We start from the raw sequence: 20,504 nt of genomic DNA on the forward strand, positions 1-20,504 counted from the left end.
TTCTCTACACGGCCGGGATTACAGCTGCGTCTTGCGGCGGTGGAAATAACCGACACACTTGGTTGCTGCGGGTCTGCTTTCCCGAACTCACTGTTGTGTTTCGGGAGCATATGTTGCCGCATAGTACTTGTAGTACTCTGGTAGCTCAATTTCGCTTGGCATATTTGACATTTCACCTTATGATCTCATATTTCTGTAAAGTATTTCAATACTTCGCTGCGCTTTGCTCTAACCGCCATCCCTTAACTTTTTGAATTCTGGCGTTGTGCACACACGGCACGGCACGCGCCGCACAGAAATTTGATACATTTCATTTGCTTTGTGCACGGCACGCGCCAGTGGTGCCACACGGAAAATGTACACATTTGCTTCAGAAAACTTGTCTGTGTGTGTATATGCAAACTCGAGTTTGCCTGTCCACCAACCAAGTTCATTTGTAACGAGGAGTACTCGAGTAATCGATTCCTCACGCCCATCCCTAGTGAGGAATGGGTCCCACCAATACTGGGGAGACGGGGGAGAACCCATAGTTCAAAAGGCTCATCGTCAATGGCTGGCTGTACCACGGCCTCCTCACCCAATATATGATCATATTATCGGTCAAAGTAATGTAACGCAAACAGCTACAGTATTGAATTAGTCAAGTGTCTGTTTCCGCAGACAGAAATCTGCAAAAGCTGAAGCTGGGACCCAGTTTTTTCCGTGTCCCACAAAAGTTCTGCATACCCCCCAACTAAGTGGAACCATCAGGGCCCTAGGCCCTCAGTGAGGGCCCCAGATATTCTAGAGATTTAAAAAATATATATAAATTCATTGTTTTAGCACTAAACTATTTTTTTTGAGGAAATAAACCCTCCAAATCTGTGTGTTCAATTTGTTTTGGAACGTGAATGAGTGAGAAAATCAAAGAAGCCCTTTTGTCAGCCTATCAGAATGCTGCTGACTGCAATTATTGGGAAGGAAAATGCTATGAGCTTTGTTCAGAATCAGAATCTCTGTGTTGTCATTGCACAAAGTGCAACTAAATTGGGGTAGAGGCTTTAAAAATAAGTGCTTTTTAAAAAAAAAAAAATCCCAGACCATGTGAACAAAGGTCCCTGTGGTTTCTAAAGAGCATAGCTGACAGTTGGGAGATGGATTTAATTTCATCAAAAATAATTTATGCGGAGTGCAGTAGAGTCTGTGTGCAAAGTTATGATGAATCATCTGTTGGTTGGGATTACGAGATGCTAGGTCAATCTTTGACCAGACTATGGAGCAATTTAATGTGGAAGATGCCATTGAGAGATCATGGCTCCAGCGACTATCCAACTGCAGAGTTTTTTCTGCGCGTTTAGAAAGGAATGTGTAAAGGGCGGACACCAAGCCTTGGGTAGAAAGATTTCCACATATTTTATGGATTGGATGAGGTTCCAAGTTTTCCCCCCAGGGAACTCTGTATGCCCGTAAGACACTGCAGAGTTGTAGGTAGAAGAAAAAAGAAGTGCCCGGTAGGTTGAAATGAGATTTCAGGTCTTGAAAAGATCTAAGAGTATTATCTGATGTGATGTCCGAAAGGGTATTGATCCCCTTATCACTACATTGAGGGAACAAAATCGGGTGACCACCCAAGCAAAGGGAAAAATTATTAAATAAGGGAAGGTGAGGATGGAATTTTAAGTGAGTGCTGGAGTGTGATTCCACTGTTCTCCATGTGGCGACCAAATGCGATATTAAAGAGCCAAATTTGGATTTGCAGGTTTTGATAGGGATGTTAGAGTAAATTAAGTCCTGAAGCCTATGTGGTTTAACTAGAACTTCAAGTAAAAAAGTTTTCATAACGGGCTTAAACAGAACTGCCCGTCTCAAAAAAATTCAATAGTTCTGTTTCCATCTGTTTAAGGAATCAAAATAGTTGGAATATGGAATGGAATATTTTAGATCCAATAAAAACAGAACCATTGATTAAAACAAACAAAAGCACAAGTGGTTTAAAACAGAACTACCACTGATAGGATTATGTGAGGTGCCCTAAAAACCTGAATAGACTGGTTCTACTCTCATCTCTCCAACCGCTGCCCCAGAGGGAATCTAGGAAGAAAACTTTTAAACAAATTACCGGAAGGTGATCCATGAGGTTCCTCGATGATGGTGGGAACCAAGAGGAAATGACATAGCTGTCTGCAGCAAACAGGTTCTCTACTCTCTATAACAAAGAAAGTTTGCTAAATCTCTTACTGTCAAAATATATTGACTACTGAACTACTAGACTATCCAATAATTTTGAATTAAATATTTCACAGGAGCTACACTACCTTCTCAATCATTTTGAGACAAGAGTTCAGGATCTAGTAGAACACATAAACACAAACTATTGAAAGATTTCGAAAAATATTACATAAACCATATCAGCACAGCACATTCTCTATGCCTACCGTTCCCTCCATGTCCCGCTGCAAACCCAGAGTCCAAAAGTCAAAGCGGGTCAGGATGATGTTATTCACCATTGCAAGGTGCTGAGTGTGACTTTTGGTCTCATCCAAGACAGCTAGTGGAAGAAAACAAAGTCTTTATACATGTATGATTATATGAGTGACATTCATAGATTTCCACAGTGGCACAATGGTTAACTTTACCAGTTGTTCCTGGCTGTCTTGGAGTTTCTGTCCCCAGTATGCTCTGTGCGCTGAACACTTGTGGAGACTAGGGAAGTCTCCATGAGGTCTCTTCTCACTGTCATCATTTACTAGTGTAGAAAGCAACAACCGAAAAATAAAATTATGTGTGAAATGTCACATTTCTCATTTGAATGATGTGCAAAATAGAGCCATGACTCGCACTCGAGACTCCTCTTGTTCTTTCCCATATGACCCAGTTGACATCGCAGCTGATGGGGAGTGAGCTATAGGAAAAACATGCAACAAACTTTATTGTCTAAAGTAGATGAAGACGACAAATGTGCATAATTATTCAATCCCATACCTAAGACTACCCTTCCATTGCTGTCAAACTGCAATGAAACATCTGGAGGAACAATCTTGCTGTACTGATTTTAGAGTTTTTGGTTCCTTGCCATGTTGTAATGGTGGAGAATGTTTCTTGTGTGTTGATGGGGTTGAAAGTAGTTGTTTTTTCAGTTCAGGCACAAGCTCCAGCTTTCTTAGAACCTCACACTGGTCTTTGCTGTTCCCCTGGTGGAACACATCGTTCAAAGCAAAATGCTGTGAGGATCCAGTGAGAGGGTGACCATCTTTGTCAGCTGGCTTTTTTTTAAATTTCAGCCAAGGCAAGTTGACATGGACCTTTCCCTCTGAGGCCTGCTTCACGTTCTCTGGGGTGGGATCCAGTAACCTTACCGGAAAAGGGGCAAATATTCCTGGCTGCCTGCGGTTGGCATGCAGTGCCAGACCCCTGGCATAATCATACACAGCCACGTTGGGGAGGTGTTTCCAAGACAGCAAGAGATTCACAAAGTCACGTGGACTCTCTGCTCTAAGGTTGAATTTGACTGAAAACACAACCCCACATGGGCAAGTGATAACTGCCCAACCACCTGTGAAACAGAAAAAAAACATTAATAACTGACATTAGGAGCATGTATAGCTAACCTACTACATAATGATAAGTAATTTCTTTAACACAACAATTTATAACAATGTGAAATGATCTTCAACATTCCATATCATTTCACTTATCAGAAGCACCCCACACTTTCTCAAACACCTTGTTGTAGGTGACTCTATTAGGCATTTTGTCAGACAGTATCATAACCATATCTATCTTGGACCCCTTATCATCCACACCACACTGTTTGCACAGTGCCCTGACCTCCTGTACCTGTAGTGGAGCAGATTAATGGCGTATTTCAAGAGAATCGTTCAAATTGGTAAACAAGCATGACATTTGGCACGGATACTCTCTAACCCTGCGTTCACACCAAAAGATGCAAAAAGTTGCCGCGCGTCGTGATCCCATTCAAAGTGAATGTAGAGACGCGTTGCTGCTTTGCTGCCGATGCATTTGCTGCCGAGAAAACGGGCAGCAAAACTTGATTTGCGGCGCGGCATTTTCTGATTTGCGGCGCGGCATGCCCGTGCCCGTTGCCGGGCACGGGCGGAGGGAGCGTTCACGTATTTTGCGGCGCGTCAAATGCTGCTCGAGTTGAAATATTTCAACTTTTGCCGCGCCGCAAAACCTTTGCCTGGCTGCAAACGTGATGACAGCCAATCAGCGTTCAACAGCGTTGCCACTGAGGCGTTGCCACCGAGTGACATGCCGTAACAGCCAATCAGTGTTACTTAAATGGAGGAGAAGATAATAATTGCAGTCTCCGCATACCCGGTGATCTTCAACACCACCGTGGCCAGTTATAAGTGTCCAATACATATATATTTAAGCAATAGATCACGCCAGGCTGTGGTATGTGCTCATTATACCCCCTTCACCGGCCGGCGACCCTCTTCACAGTGGTATAATGAGCACATGCCACTGACTGAATTGATGTATTGCTTTTATACAACGGTTACTATTATGGCGAAACGAAAGTCATAGACACACTACATTTAAAAAGAAACCAAGAAAGTCAAAATAGCCGTTTAATTAAAGAATACAAAATAGTAGTCCCTCCTGGCTGCCGCTATGCATCGATGGTCGCTATGCAACACACTTTAGCGTCCCTCCGAGAGAGAAGGCTCCGATAGAGCGGTTCGCCGGCAATTTATCCTATGGAGCAGTTCACTCGCCGTGTGCTGTATACGCTCATTATACAACAGTTGTATAAATATAAGTATAAATGTCCAACCGAGAGATCCTAGCACCGATCCTAGCTAGCAGGTCATCAAACTGGGCTGGAGTCAGCCTCAAATAGCGCTGGAAGCGTTCGCCATCCAGACGGAGCTCCTGCAGAAGACGGTGAAATTCACCGAGCTCTGTACGGCTCCGAATGGTGTCATGAATCCATAAACGACGACGAGCATTCCGACGTCTCTCCCTCTTCCACAACAGGTAAAGAGATATGATGCTCGTAATGTCGGCCATGGTTGTGAATGAATTCAGAAGCACCGCGGGAAAAACTTGCCGCGCATCAAAACTTTTGCGGCGCAGCAAAACTTTTGCGGCGCAGCAAAACTTCGGCAGCAACGCGTTCGGGCAGCAAATGCATCTTTTGGTGTGAACGCAACATAAGGGTCACTTTTTGGCAAAAATTCAACATGGCGGCCATTTTTTAAATATGGCTGCTATTTCTGTCAAATGCTCGTTATGTCAATCGTTCAAACAGTGATGTAGGCATAACATTTAGTGAAAATACTCTCTTAAGAATGTTTTTTTAAAACGGTGCTTGTCCCTCAAAAATTCTAGATGGCAACCATTTTTCAAGATGGCAACCATTTTTCAAGATGGCTGCCATTTCTCTTGAATCCTTACATCAATTCGTCAAATGGTGATGCTATCATCACATTTGGTACAAATATTCTTCAAGGAACATTCTAATGGAAAAAGGTGTGTGCCACTCAAAAATTAAAGATGGCGACCATTTTCAAGATGGCCACCATTTCTGTCAGAGGTCAATGTAATGTGTTAAGGAATAGGTGAGTCAATCTATGAAAAAAAGGGCTTAACCCCAAAAACATTTATACAAAAGGTTTTTCAATGGATTCTAGTAGTATTTGGTGTGCTGAAATAACATACTAAAAGTATACCAAAATATACCTCCCATTCTTGTTATAGCATTGAGCATCTTCCCATCCCTCCAGGATCTTGGTCTCCAGCAGCTGTGGGTTGCATTTGGGCATGGTGTGAGCCTACGGTGGATTGGTGTTCATGACCTATGCCATGTTATTGGGCCAGTTAAGACCAAAGGCATTCGATTCTTTCACGCCTTTACAGGTTGTGATACTGTATCAGCCTTTCGCAATAAAGGCAAAAAGACTGCCTGGCAAACCTGGGACATTTTCCCTGAGGCCTCTCTCATCTTCAGCAAACTAAGTCAATACCCTCCTGTTCTGACTGATAGTGACCTGGAGATCCTTGAGCAGTTTGTGGTCCTGCTGTGTGATTGATCAAGCACAGCTGTTAGTGTAGATGAGGCTAGACTTGGCATGTCCCCGAAAGCAGAGGCCATATGAGGCCATTCCTCCAACAAGAGCAGCTCTGCTTCAACACACTAAACGTGCTGCATATCAGGCAGCCTGCATATGGGGTCAAGAAACCCAGTGTCAGCCAGAAGCAGAGAGTCCTGCTGACTGGGGATGGAAAAAGATTGGTGAACAATGGGGGTTATTTTGGACAGCAAATGCACCAGTTGCAAAAAGTTGTGAACAACTAGCCAAGTGTGGCTGCAAATCAGAGTGCCGTGGAAGATGCAAATGTTTTAGATTGGGGAGGCATTGGCTACCATTTTAACAGTTATTATGAGTCGACAGGGCACAACCTCTCAATCTCAGGTTCGACAGTCTAAACAGAAGGCCTTTGAGCTGGTCAAAATGTGAATAGAACTTTTTTTTTTTTTTTTTAATCCTTCCTTTTAACTCAGTCCCAACAGAGAACACTATTAAAGCAACACCCACCTTGAAAAATGAATCTTGAATTTTTGCGATTGCCCTTTTCTAAAAGTGTGCCCGTTATTTTGCTAACATGCATGTGTGCATCAGTGTACATACTACCAAAATGACGGCCATCTTGGAAAAGGTCTCCATCTTGAATTTTTTATTGGCCATACAATTTTTTCAAAAAGTGGCCTTAACAGAGGCCTATTTTCTGTATCACTATTTGGAAACAGTGGCAATGAACAGGAATTGCAGTCATCTTGAAAAATGGTTTCCATCCTGAATTTTTACTGGCCACCTCCAGTGGCCCTTCCTCTCTGTGGACTGCACCTTGCCGTGGTGGAGAGGCTTGTGTACTCCAATGAACAGACATATGACTATTTGACAGAAATGGTGGCCATCTTGAAAATGGTTGCCATCCTGAAATTTTGAGTGGCACATACCGTTTTCCAATAGAGTGTTCCTAGAAGAGTATTTCTGCCTAATTGTATGCTTGAATCACAATTTGAACAATTTGAATAATTAATATTTGACAGGAACGGTGGCCATCTTAAAAATGGCGGCCACCTTGAATTTTACTGGGACAAGCATCTTTTTCCATGAACATGTCCTTTAGATAGTATTTGTATAAAATATTGTGCTTGGATCACTGTTTGAATAATTGATATAATAAGCATTGAATAGCAATGGCGGCCATCTTGAAAAATGGCCGCCATATTGAATTTTTCAGTGGCCAACGGCATTTTCCAAAATAGTGGCCCTTAGAGAGTATCTGTGCTAAATTTCATGCTTGTATACCAAAGTGAAAGATTTTTTTACTATTCTGCTCCACTACTGTTGTGAACATGCAATGAAGTTGATATTGTTAATATAGCATAAAAATATTTTTTGTTAGCATAAAGAAGTGGATTTGGCATATTTCATCAACTCATTCATCTGTGAGCCGCTCCTCATTAATTTTTTCACCATCATTAAAGTTATCATCTCCATCCATTTTGGGGCTTTGCAATTTTTAAAATTCTGCGTTCAACACAGAATTTGACCTCCGGGTGTGTGGGCCAATCCAGGGGGCCGAGTGATTATAACTTGGTGGCACAACAAAAGGGTTCTTCCATCCATCTTTGTGAACAAATGTGATGAGTATTAGCTATTGTTATCACAACATTAAACACATTTTAATAAACTTTACTCTCTCTCCAACTGTTCTTTAGCTGTTTTGTCTTTTGACAAGACGAACATGGCATTAATCCCAGACTGAGCATTTCTGTGGCCACAGTGTACCGGAAATAGTCCATGTCAACATTACCATCTTAGCCTTCAGGTAGAATTGGGATGTCACTCACTGTTAATTTTGTTAAAACAATAGTTTGTTATTCATAGCTCAATCACTAAAAAAACACTCCGAACACGACATTTGATTATTTATGCGTTATTCAAGGGCATGGGTAATATGATGTTACACCATTCAGAGACAGATGAGGTGCTATACAAACAATGAAGCTAAAATATGTGAAATAATAGCATAACTCACCTGGCATATTGAAAACGCCTTATCTGTGGAGGTCCATAACAACAACTGCTGGGTTGTTTCCACATGACATACGACTGTTGCATTCAGGGTCGGTTAGGGCCTCAAAGTGGAGGTATGCCTGCAGAACTCTTTCCTTGTTTGGAAAGGACACCTTTTCCGTTGTCTCTATAATTTCTATCACTTTACTGATAGCTGTATGGGTCTGGAAAATTATGAGAAACAGGAGTATTCCAATGTTATAACATTTCAAAATAAAAGTAATATATTTTGTGAGAGTTGCATCCTCAATCGTCATTTATTTGACTGAAATTATCTGTAATGAATACATTTTAATAAAAGAGGAACAAGCAAGGATATCTTATTATTAGTGTGCTTGCGGTAGCAAAGCACATCTAAGTCCCGTTGACATTTTATTCTTATTCATATTCTCCCCACATTTTTGAGAGAGAGAGAGCGCGCGAGCGAGCGCCTGTAGTCTCTTCTTCCCTCTCTCGACTGCTCTATGAAAGCCTGGGGTATATTTGCCGGGAGCTTTTTGTTGTTGAGGAGGTATTTAAGCATCCTTGCAATTTCTTTGTCATCTGGTGGATAACTGTCCTCTTTAGAGTCGCTGTCGTATTGGACTGTGCTGATCTCGGTAAGATTAAGTGTCTCTTCCTCTGTGCTCTACGCCTTCCTAAAAAGCTCCCTCTTTGTTACAAACCGATGCCATTTAGCAACAGCTTTATTGATACAGGATTGTCTTGCTTTAGAGCAGGGACAATGCCAGGTGTTTTGCTTTGCATCATATGCCACAATAACTCTTCCCAACCTGCATGTATGTTACCTTTTTTTCATAAACGGATATATGAATTGAGATGGTGGACCACCTACAGTCAGGTGCGCAGACAGAGGCACACCCTTGGCATCACCTTTTTTTTGGCAACGCAAGAGGCCGGCCTTACGCTCCTCACCAAACCACTTGTTTTCCACCATTCTTTCCAAGGCCTCACCTGGTAGTGTCACGGTTTGCGTGGGCAGTACAATAAGGATTGGATGTGTTGGCACTCGAAAGGCAACATCCCGCTCCTTTGAGCAAAGTCGGCATTCAAACAACGCTGGTCGACCTCACAGATGATCTTCTGTGTGATTTTTCAACTGCAAACACACCATGTGTACCATCGATACACTGACGGGCCAAAAATCTGTCCTTCGTTATTGTCTCAAGGAGGTTGGTGTGTTTTCTCCTGCAGTGTGTTTTGAAGTTTATTTTATTTAAAATCAACTTGCAATGAGGAAAACAGAATTTATTTTGCTCACTTGATGCTTTCCACAGGGAGCTGAGAGGGGGCCACAGGGAGCAGAGGGAGCTGAGCGGGGGCCACAAAGTGCTGTGCAGGGGCTGCAGCTTGCACCTCCTCCTGGGGCCTCATGTACTAAGGTTGCGTACGCACAAAAACGTGGCGTACGTCCTTTTCCACGCTCACGTTCAGATGTACAAAACGTGAAATGATCGTAAAAATGTGCGGTCCCCACGCCAGCTCCAGAGCTGTCGTACGCACGTTTCTACAGCTATTGTTCCTTTGGCGACACTTAGAGGTGACGCTGGGAAACTGGGAAAAAAGGTGAAAACAATGACTCAGAGTGATTTGCACATCAGAGACACACTAATGAACAATTAACACACCTTGCAATTATATGGGTGGCTATAAAAGCATGCGCAATGGATGAAGAAAATTGTTTTAAAAATGGCTGCGTTAGCGTTGTTAGAGGACATCGCAAATGGTCAAATCCGAAGGGCGCTGGAGACGCCGGGGCCGACGGAGCAATCCGTGCCCTCTCCTTGCTTGTCTATTCAAAAATAAAAGATTTAAGTTAATAAACACGAGTCAAAGTCTTTAATATCCTGGCATCTTTACGCACGACTTATGTGTATTGCAAGCAGCCAATTGTATGACCAGTATAATTACAGCATTTATGACTTCAGCATATTTACCTTGGGGATGATCGGTGTCCCCTTCATGGGCTCCCACCACTCCGGTGAGAGCTGTGTCACCGATCAAAGCGGCCACTCTCAAATCGAAGGGGGAGAGTTCCCCCACTCCCGTCCCCCCACCTGTTGCGGTCACGCTTCGGCGGTGGGCAGAAACCCTCCGCTTCACCTCCACCTTGAGGTCTGACCACTTTTTTTTAATTTCAGAGTGTGTGCGCTGCTGAGACCCCACTGCATTGACGGCCTCGCAAACACACTCCCACTCACTTCTCTTTTGTTTTGCATTTATCCCTGTTGACAGGGTTCCAATAGCATATGCTTGCGCATTTCTACCTCGTGGAGCAAAATCTCGAGCTCAGACTCTGTGAAGTTTCGTTTTTTGCCTCTGTTCATGGTGCCAGGTGATCGGATTAAGAGGTGAATCTCAGGTCCAGAGGCCTATTTAAATGAAATTGCATATTTAAATGAGGGCGTGGACAGGGAGGAGTTTGGCACCTCGGCATGTGCGCTCAATTCCACGTTGATCGAGATGTACAAAAGAAACGTGCTTGGATCCATGCGTTCGCACACTTTGATACATCTGAATTTATTTGTGCGTAAGACAGTTTCTGGGTTTTGGCGTACGCCAAGTTTCAGTATGAAATCCACGCAAGTCTTAGTACATGAGGCCCCTGGTGTATTTGTAGGTGCCTTACCAAATGCAATCGATTTCTAAGTGTTGCTGCACAATAGCAACAATGAAAATGTGTTGCCGTCCGACAACTTAATCCACACTTGATTATTGTGAACTCTGTAAGAGAGGAATTAAGGGAGTAAGATTCATACTTGTGACAAATTAATTCATTTGTGTACTATTTTAGATAAGCACCTTTGTGTTTCACTGACGAATGGCCTTTTATGTGGTTGTCAACCTTATATTTTGCACCCACGTATTTACAGAAGGGACAGTGGAACAGTTCACTGTTGGTGATGTTATTAATGTTTGGTGTATCACCATCCAAAAGTATACTAATGTGTCTCTATATATCCGATGGGAAAAGAATAAACATTAAAAGGCGCAGCATCACTTAAACCCCTGCTAAAACATAACTTTTACCATCTGAAATTGACACTGACATTTTTATCTTTTTTACCACATTGACGTCATCGAGATGGCATCAGGAAGAGGATGTAAATCAGCCTGAGCTTGGTCTACCGCAGTAGGACACCTGTCACGCACATACACACACTCACATGTACGAAGGCAACACAAGGTCAATCAAAGTAGCTGTGGTTAACAAATGGACACAAAGAATGAATAAATGAATGTATTTCATTACACTTATTTTGATCATTGTCAATGCAGAATTCCAATATCAAAATGTAATGCACTATGCAAAGAGTAAGGCCATGCATTAAATGTTGATATTCAAATCCTGTTATTATGCCTTATTTATCATACTCTAATTCAACTGAATGATTTATTGATTACCTTCTTTATTTCTCTCAGACATACTCTAGGGTAGAAACACACACAAATATAGCGCATTAGTTACTGTTTTTATAAACCTGGAAATGAAATATGATTTTTTTTTTAAGCATTGCAGTGAACCTACCTGACCAGAGAAAATCAGGACACGGACGGACAGACAGACAGACAGACAGACAGACAGACAGACAGACAGACAGACAGACAGACAGACAGACAGACAGACAGACAGACAGACAGACAGACAGACAGACAGACAGACAGACAGACAGACAGACAGACAGACAGACAGACAGACAGACAGACAGACAGACAGACAGACAGACAGACAGACAGACAGACAGACAGACAGACAGACAGACAGACAGACAGACAGACAGACAGACAGACAGACAGACAGACAGACAGACAGACAGACAGACAGACAGACAGACAGACAGACAGACAGACAGACAGACAGACAGACAGACAGACAGACAGACAGACAGACAGACAGACAGACAGACAGACAGACAGACAGACAGACAGACGGACGTTCTCAAAAGAACTGTTGGTTTTGTAATGTGTGTGTTATGTGGTGCAATGTCGTGGTGCAGTGTGCGTGTTCGAGCTGTGGTAGGATGTAGATAAAATATACATGCAAATCTGGAGGGGAAAAGCAAAATCCCAGCTGAAAAGCACAGCCTAAATGCTATTATTCAAGCGACATCATGGCATAAACATGAGGCCTATGCATGTTACTTGCATGAATATTTTAATGATCAACTTGTTGGTCTATCCATACATTAGTTTATAATGTACACGAACAGAGAGCGGCAACTCTAGGCAGAAAAGCGTGCAGTATTATGGACTCAGGCGGAAATACGTTCTCTTTCCGATTCCGCTTAAACCTTTAGACCAGCCCACATTTAGGGAAAATTTAAGCCCCTCCTCAATCTGCGAGCTGTCAGGGGGGCCGTGGGCTAGAAACTTATTTTTAGCCTGTTGGTTTTTGATCCGATTGCCCTGTAGCGCCTCCCAGAGGGCATAAGGTCAAACAGGTTATGGCCTGGATGGGATGAGTTTCTCAGGATGCTATGAGCTCTCCTGAGGCAGTGTCTATTGTAGACATCCTCAAAGAGAGAGAAGAGGACATCCAATGACGTGACCTGTTATGGGTGGGGCTGCTATAATTTCACAGAGGTTGAGTAATAGTAATTCAATGAGACTAATTTCAAATGACACTGAAATTGACCAATCATATCTTCCCTCTCAATGGGTGGGCTATGTTATCGCTAACTTTATGATTAGTTCCTCTTGCTGACACAATCCAATAAACTGGGTATAAGCTCATGAGGCGTGATTTAATTTACTTCACAATGGCAGCAGCCATGAGTACCGTTACCGCAAGTGAGGAGGACATTGTTACTGATTTATTATCTACACCTTTTTCTAGGTTAAGTTAATAACAGGAATTCATTTAATGTATGAAATGTATTTTATTATAATAAGTTGATATACATTTCTATACATATGTCTATGTATTCTGAAGTGCACACACAGCTTGTGGGATGATGCGATTATTTGTCAGGCGGATTTGCATTTTGCTGTAGAGATAGCTATTTTTTGTATTAGTACGTGCTGTTTGCTCGTTGCATTGGCTGGACTAGTGTATTCATTTGTGTTTCAGAGCTGTAATTGTGATAGGTAACATTTGCAGTACTATAGATGACACAGTAAGCTACTATAGAGAGGACACAGTGAGCTGCTATGGAGAGGACAGCTACTATAGAGAGGAGACACTGAGCTATAGAGAGGACACAGTGAGCTACAATTGAGATGGTGCAGTGAGCTACTATAGGATTGACAGCTACTATAGGGAGGAGACACTGAGCTACTTTAGAAAGGACATAGTGAGCTACTACTGTATAGAGAGGACAACTACTATAGAGAGGACACAGTAAGCTACTATCGAGAGGTCACAGTAAGCTACTATAGAGAGTACAGAGTAAGCTACTAAAGAGAGTACACAGTAAGCTTAGCTGATGGTTTTCTATTTTCACGATGGAGAAGTGGGCCACAGGGCCTAGGTTTAATGGTCAGGGTTCGCTACTGAACTACACATTCAATAACATCACATTAAATTCGATTTTCAGAAATATCTGTATTTGTGCCCTACAAGCACTTTGTAAACTAAGGCTTGTAATGGATTCTCTGTAAGATTAAGGGTGCTTTAAAAGTTCTAATAGTCGTAGCAGCAGTTGTTGTCTTACTTAGAGTTATAGTATAGATTGTGGTTCTCCATGTTACATAACAACATGTTCTGTGACCCCTCCCCCCCCCACCCCCCTACAGAACGTCCCCACCCTGGGCATGTCTGCGCTCTCCCTGGCCAGCCTGCTGTGTGACGAGGTCAGCCTGGCGGGCTTTGGCTACAACCTGTCCCAGCAGGGGGCGCCACTGCACTACTACGACCGGCTGCCCATGGCCGCCATGCTGAAGCAGAAGATGCACAACGTGGACCGGGAGCGGGAGCTGCTGCGGGAGCTAGTAAAAGGCGGGGCCATCAGCGATCTGACCGGGGGGCTGCACTGCTCCGTTTGCTCCGGCTGACAGGGGGGGGGGGGGGGGGCTGGTGTGGGGTTGGGACCGGGCCCTACTGGGGGAACCTGGAGGTGCATGGCACCTTTCATGAGGAAAGGAAAAGGCGATATGAGAACAACGTCAAATTTTAGCTTTTGATGTTACAATTTTATTTGTATGACACGAATAATCCAAATAGGTCTTAAGAATAGAATAGAAATGTTCTGGATCGATGAGTTTACTGATACAAACAAGCTGGTAATACTGGGAATTAAAACGTTAAAGTATTTCGCCAGACGACGTACGGGATAATGAGAAGGAAAGCTCTCGAACAAAGAAGGGAAGCCTCAGGCAAAGGTCTTCACCTAAGATCAGGAGAAGACATTGGACAGTTCTGTTGCCATGGTGAAGGAGTGGACTTCCATCTTGCAAATCTGGGATGAAATTAAAACTGCACTGGTTGATGTTTGAGACTTTGTTAGAATATGAAACTTTTATTTTAATGTTTTGGCTTATAGACATTTCTTCTAATTATATCTTAATATTCTCTTTTTGAACCTTTGTTTAGTTATTTTATTTTTTATGATTGATTTGGTATTCTAATCTGCTGCACACTTATTATTTTGATATTTTGTGACTTTTTCTAAAAAAAGTAATGTGAATGTTCTCTACTGTATCATTTACATGTTTGATCAATACCCTCCATTTGCGTTGTGTTGTACTTGAAGCCCTTTTACCCCTGAGGTCATTATATAACTTCAACTAGCACTAGCACTGTTATACATTGTTTTTGTTCATATTTCATAATGGAATAACAGCCTAGATCATCTTATTAAAAACACGTTTGCAGCGAGTAAATATCAAGTGTATGATCAAATGTGCACTGATAATAGGACTATTGACTACCATTTTCCATAGCCCAATGAATAACTAATAAAAGAAAACCAAATGCACTATGGAGCCACGCATACGTTCCGCTATACGTTGAGTTACTATCAATGTTAAACCAATAGGAAGTTGTCTTACTATGCTAAACGTCGTATCCTCTTGCTGATTGGCTGACGTTGGTCTTGGTTTCCCTTAGTTTCCGCCTCCCCTCCAGTGTACTACAGGCGCGTGCTCAAGACGTTAGGAGCTCGAGAAACGAACAGGTGGGACACCGTTAGAAAATATTATTCTATTCTACTTCAAATATAACTGCTCCGTTATGTCGCTGATGACTTGTGTGATGATGCGTTGTGACTCTTTAAACTCAATGCGCTGTTCTGATTTGATTTGACCCTGAGAGACGTCCCTGCTGCTGTGTTCTGTTGTTACTGATATATTACCACGAACTTTCGTTAAATGTTAACACGGACCCGCGCTTTATAACGAGTCGAGAGGGACGTTATGAAGCCTCGTACGTCGTGTACCGTAGGATAGGAGGACCAGCCTGCTGTCTCACCGCCATATAGGGACCGGTCTCAACGCTGTTTCCTGCAGAGTTTAACAGTTTCAACCCCACAGTCGCTTCCTATGTTAATACGCTGAGCCAGATATCGTCTGGCTCATGGGCTGCGGCAGAACTGTCCCCCACAGGGCATAAAGAGCGCCTGTATGGTGTTGTCCATTATGTGGAGAAGAAATCATTCATTACTGTTGTTAGCTGGAAACATGTCAGAAGAAGCATAGACTAAAATAATTTACATCACGCCCGGACCATTCTGCAGCACAGCTCAATGGGAGTGGAACCAATGTCAGAATGTCAGCGAGCGGCTTGTAGGGGGGTTGGACATTAGTGTCGTATGATAAGATGGTTGTTGGTTCAACACATGCATGGCTTCACAGTGCATATCTGGTGGAGGAGGTTTGGGGGTGAAAGGTCAACGGTCTTATTGGCGGACGGGAACCCACCAGCTAAGCCATGGGTTCCTACACTTCACAGTGATCTTTAATCCGTGACAGGTTCTCCCTTACACGCACACACACACACACACACACACACATACACACACACACACACACACACACACACACACACACACACACACACACACACACACACATGCAGCTCTTCATTGACCATGGTATCATGCACAGAAGTAATAATGTTATGTGCATACACACCCACTCACACACACACACACACACACACACACACACACACACACACACACAGCCATGTACATAAACCATAAAGATCAAGGGATATAACTTTGTGGTTAAACTTTCACACCAAATGATGAGGTTGAAATGCAGGTGGAAATGCATATCTGAAATAGATTCAGATATGTTATAGATGCATGCAAAAGTTCTCATTTATAGGCCTGCGTAAATTCGCAGAGCACACATTACTCCATATCACTCGGCCTGTCTCCTCATCCTTCGATCTCCTTATCTTTGTCTTCCCCTAACCGATGATGTAAAGGCCTCTCAGATGGCAGGTGCCCGGGTCGGTGGTCACTGGGGTAAAGGTGAGCTGTGTACTGTGGGAGTTCTCTCGGCCTGAGGGGGCGCTGTTTCCTCCAACCCAGTCATCGAATGAGGGGTCGCATTGACAAGGTTGTTGGGACGAATACAGTGTAGGTTGCACTGCATAGGATCGTTTACAATGAAACAGGAACCCGTCAGAATCATTTTTAAGCTTATTAAGTTCTTTGTTTCGAGAATTTGGCGAACCAGGATCTTAAAAATGCCAAGCTAGTTTGCATTTACATAAATAACAAATCAGAATTGTACTATTTGTGATAAGCTCTATGGTTAGGCAAGAGGTTTGAATATTCCTGTCTGTATGCCAGGGAGCTTTTTACACTCTGCAATGAAATTTGATGCTGCAGGTTTGATTTACATTTCTGTTGTGCATTCGGGTGGATAATCTTCCTGGCTTCATGTTAAATATTTGCCTGTGCAAGCAATTTGGTTTTTTCTAGAGGAAACACTCCACCTCCTCACAACGTTTGCGGATTAATTGTTATATTATATAATTTATAATGAAGTTATACTGATCATTTTTACGATACTTTTCCTTTTTCTTTACCCATTAGAATCAGGTTTTTCTTGCCTTCTATTAACATGCTATGTACTGTCATCTTCTTTGCCATTCCTTGCTTGTCACCACAAAGTCCCCAAAGTGGAATTATCATATATATATATAATATAATATTGTTTGTGGATCAAACCATCGTCCTCCTCACTCGCTCCCTACCTCAGTTCTGTCTCATCCGTTAACCAATCAGACACCATCTTTCTATGTAGTCAAGAAACAAGCACACAATCCTCCTCGGTGACATCATCAGTGTGTCCCAGCCCGAGGGACCAATCAGGGAAACTCTTAGAGGACACCTATCTTTTGGGACTGTGGGGAGGACATATTAGTTGACAGTGTGCTCTTGAAGAGTGCTCCTGAGTGGTCTGGAGCCTTGTGTGCAGTGCTCTGAGTCCAGCGGGCTCAGTCAGAACAAGCTGCTGCGGTTGTCATTGGCTACTAGGTTGTGGAGGTAAATCTAGCGTCCTCCTGTGTGGTTGGATGGTCTATTCAAAGGTGTGCTGTGGATGAGGGATTATAAGATTTCTGACAGTTATTTCAAGCTGTTCAATTTTATGGCAGGCTGTTAAACAGGCTATACACAATTCTGTGGCATAATTGCAATGGTTTAAAAGGCTCCTAAACAAATGATGCTTTTTGATCCTGAATGGCATGTAAAAGAAGCATGTCAATCTTTGTTATAATAGTCATTCTTAAATGGTTTAGAAAGTATTGATATCCTTTAATCAATGTGAAAAAATAAAATACAAAGATAACCTTCGATCCTGCACCCTGTTTTCAAACATTCTGGGTCCAAGGGATTAACGAGGAAAACAATGTTTATATTGGTCCAGTATGGAGCAAGACAACTCCAGCTGTGATTGATGAAACAGGCTGCAATTTATGCTTTTGGACAATATTGTTAAGATAAGTGGTAATATAAGTATCTGGCATACTATGGAACGGATCCCAAGAGAGAACTACAACTTTTTCTTTACATTCTCCTTGAGCTGACAGGGTTCTCATCAATGAACCATCAAATGGGATTTCATTTTTGAAATGCAAAGCCAATCAAATACATTTTTGCTGTTTGGATATCCTTGGCTTTTTATTATGTATTTTGCTAGACAAATGTATATATATAGGTTATTAAGGATATAACATTTATGAGTTTTGGGCATACACTAGTTTGAGCAAGGACATATGAACGTAGACTGCGTTGACTTCTTCAACCTGTTGCTGCACTATGTCAACAAAAACCACCATGTTTGATAGGCGAAGAATGACCTGTAAACAAATAAGGCCTTACATAGGCCTATAAACAAACAAAACCTCTAGCTGCCCCGTTTAGGTACTTATAGACCAGTCATTGCCCCTCTCTGTTCAATTCCTGCCCTCAACGTAGACCACTGCTCAACATTAACTGTTTCTGATGCTGGCTGCTCAAACATGACCACCCTCCCTAAACGAGTATCAACAACTTCACACGACCTTCTCCTGTCAACCAAAGAGTGACCATACACAGCTTATCTCCAGAGTCAAGTGCAATGCCTTGGCCACACTCCCGTATCTAGGAACAAGACTATTAATGGGACCATACTTTCATAAACAGGAGCCCAGGGGAGGAGCCCCGTGTCTCTGGGTGGGTTCCCATACATAATGGGGACTCAACATTTGACACCTGTCACCTGCTATGGAAAGCTGTTGAACCGAGGCCGGCGGTAACACAATAAGACGATAGAACGAGAGTCCGTTGAGGTGCAGCAGAACAATGCAGCCTGGTATTATTGAATCCCCACCACCCCACAGGCTCTCAACTGAAAGCCAGCTACTCGCATGAATGGACATATGTTGTTGGGAAACCCGAACGACAAGAAAGTGTGCCTCTTCACCTTGGGGTATAGACTGTTCAGTTCAGTTTGAGGAACATAAATTACCAAAAAGGGAACCTACTTACCCTGAATGCTTTTTCCACACAGTGCTATCTCCTTAAGTCTGATGCCAGAATATAAATGTCACCATATAACTAGCTTCCAAAAGCCTGGAATTAGAGCAGGTTGGAGAGTTAACAGTACCAATCAATATCAACATTATTCATTCCAATTGATTAATGACTTGTGTCCACCAATTTTCCTTCCCAGATTCTCCCCTGGACCGGTCCTCCACTCTGCTCATTTCCCCAACCCACTCCTGTCAAACACACACGCACACACACACACACACACACGCACTCACACGCACACAAACACACACACACACACATACACACACAATGCAACCTAAACAGCTTCACACTCCTAGTTAGGTTCATCCGGCCCCACCAAGTCCCCCGTCTCCCGTCCTTTCATTACACACACATACACACTCACACACACACATACACGCAGACGTACGCCCAGGCTCTCCTCGTAGTAGGGGCCGTCCCGATCATTCCCGCCATGCTGAGCCAGGGGATGGTGACCAGGCTGCACTTGCCCGACATGGACGACATGGGCAAGTTCCTCCAGAGCCTTTCCGTCCCCACGCTGGTCAGCATGGGGGCGGTGGCCGCCATGACAACCTACTACCTGGCCACACGGCCCAAGGCCCTCCCGTCGCCCTGCGACCTCCGCACGCAGTCCCGGGAGATCCAGGTGAGGGGGGGGGTGTCTGGGAGCAACCTCCCCTCAGGTCCTTCACAACCACACCGCGTGAATGAACCAGGCCTGTGTTCTCCGCTCGCTTCCTGTAGGACATCGGGAACCGACCTGCCGTCTGGGTTCCATCATACAGCCGCCTCTGTCCCAAACCATTCTCTTAATAAGTCACTCGTCGTTGTGTGACTTCCTCTTTGCATGCTTCCTACTTTTAGTCTACTAGCCATTCATGAGCTAATGCCTCTACTGTATCATTGGTTTATTATTAGATTGCAGATGACCGTTATGCTCTCAGGATTCTTGTCATATTTGTACAACGACAATAACGGCAATGTGACAACGGAAGGGGTGCAGTATGGGGTGGGTATGATTTGAATGCTTCTAAATAAAAGGCATTGCATTTAGTGAATTCCTGGATGCATTAAGGGGAATCTATCTCTCTTTCTCTCTCTCTGTCTGTTGCTCTCTCTCTCTCTCTCTCTCTCTCTCTCTCTTTCTCTCTCTCTCTCTCTCTCTCTCTCTCTCTCTCTCCAAACTAAATATACTGTACTTGATTACATTGCCAAGCAGTTTAAAAAGTAATCAAAGATAGTAACAACTCTCTCTTTCCATCCGTCTGTCAGTCTGTCAATATCTGCCCCCCCCCCCCTTGACATGCCCTGGCACCATTCAGTCAGCTTGGCACCATGCAGACAGAATGGCACCCTTCATTTAGAGAGCTGTTAACTTTAGGGCCCAGCACAGCACCAGGTGCAGCGCTGCCCAGCGTCTCACGCAAGTCGTTGGGTCGAGCTTCACGTCCAAACT

The 20,504-nt window shown here is 43.3% G+C and overlaps 2 protein-coding genes across 5 annotated transcripts in view; both read left to right on the plus strand.

The window, feature by feature from the left end:
- st3gal5 (ST3 beta-galactoside alpha-2,3-sialyltransferase 5) overlaps window positions 1-14,760 on the plus strand; it is a 37,251-nt gene extending 22,491 nt beyond the window's left edge. For both annotated transcript variants that reach the window (XM_060062119.1, XM_060062118.1), the window contains one exon: window positions 13,830-14,760. In XM_060062119.1, coding sequence (XP_059918102.1) covers window positions 13,830-14,087 — 258 coding nt within the window. In that variant the 3' untranslated portion in view covers window positions 14,088-14,760. The remainder of the gene's footprint in view (window positions 1-13,829) is intronic.
- A 330-nt stretch (window positions 14,761-15,090) lies between these two features.
- The window catches only part of LOC132465470 (long-chain-fatty-acid--CoA ligase 1-like), an 18,337-nt gene continuing 12,923 nt past the window's right edge, over window positions 15,091-20,504 (plus strand). For all 3 annotated transcript variants that reach the window (XM_060062112.1, XM_060062110.1, XM_060062109.1), the window contains exons 1-2: window positions 15,091-15,208; window positions 19,203-19,694. In XM_060062112.1, coding sequence (XP_059918095.1) covers window positions 19,500-19,694 — 195 coding nt within the window. In that variant the 5' untranslated portion in view covers window positions 15,091-15,208; window positions 19,203-19,499. The remainder of the gene's footprint in view (window positions 15,209-19,202; window positions 19,695-20,504) is intronic.

The sequence above is a fragment of the Gadus macrocephalus genome, chromosome 10 (genome assembly GCF_031168955.1).
Source record: "Gadus macrocephalus chromosome 10, ASM3116895v1".
Taxonomy (NCBI): domain Eukaryota; kingdom Metazoa; phylum Chordata; class Actinopteri; order Gadiformes; family Gadidae; genus Gadus; species Gadus macrocephalus.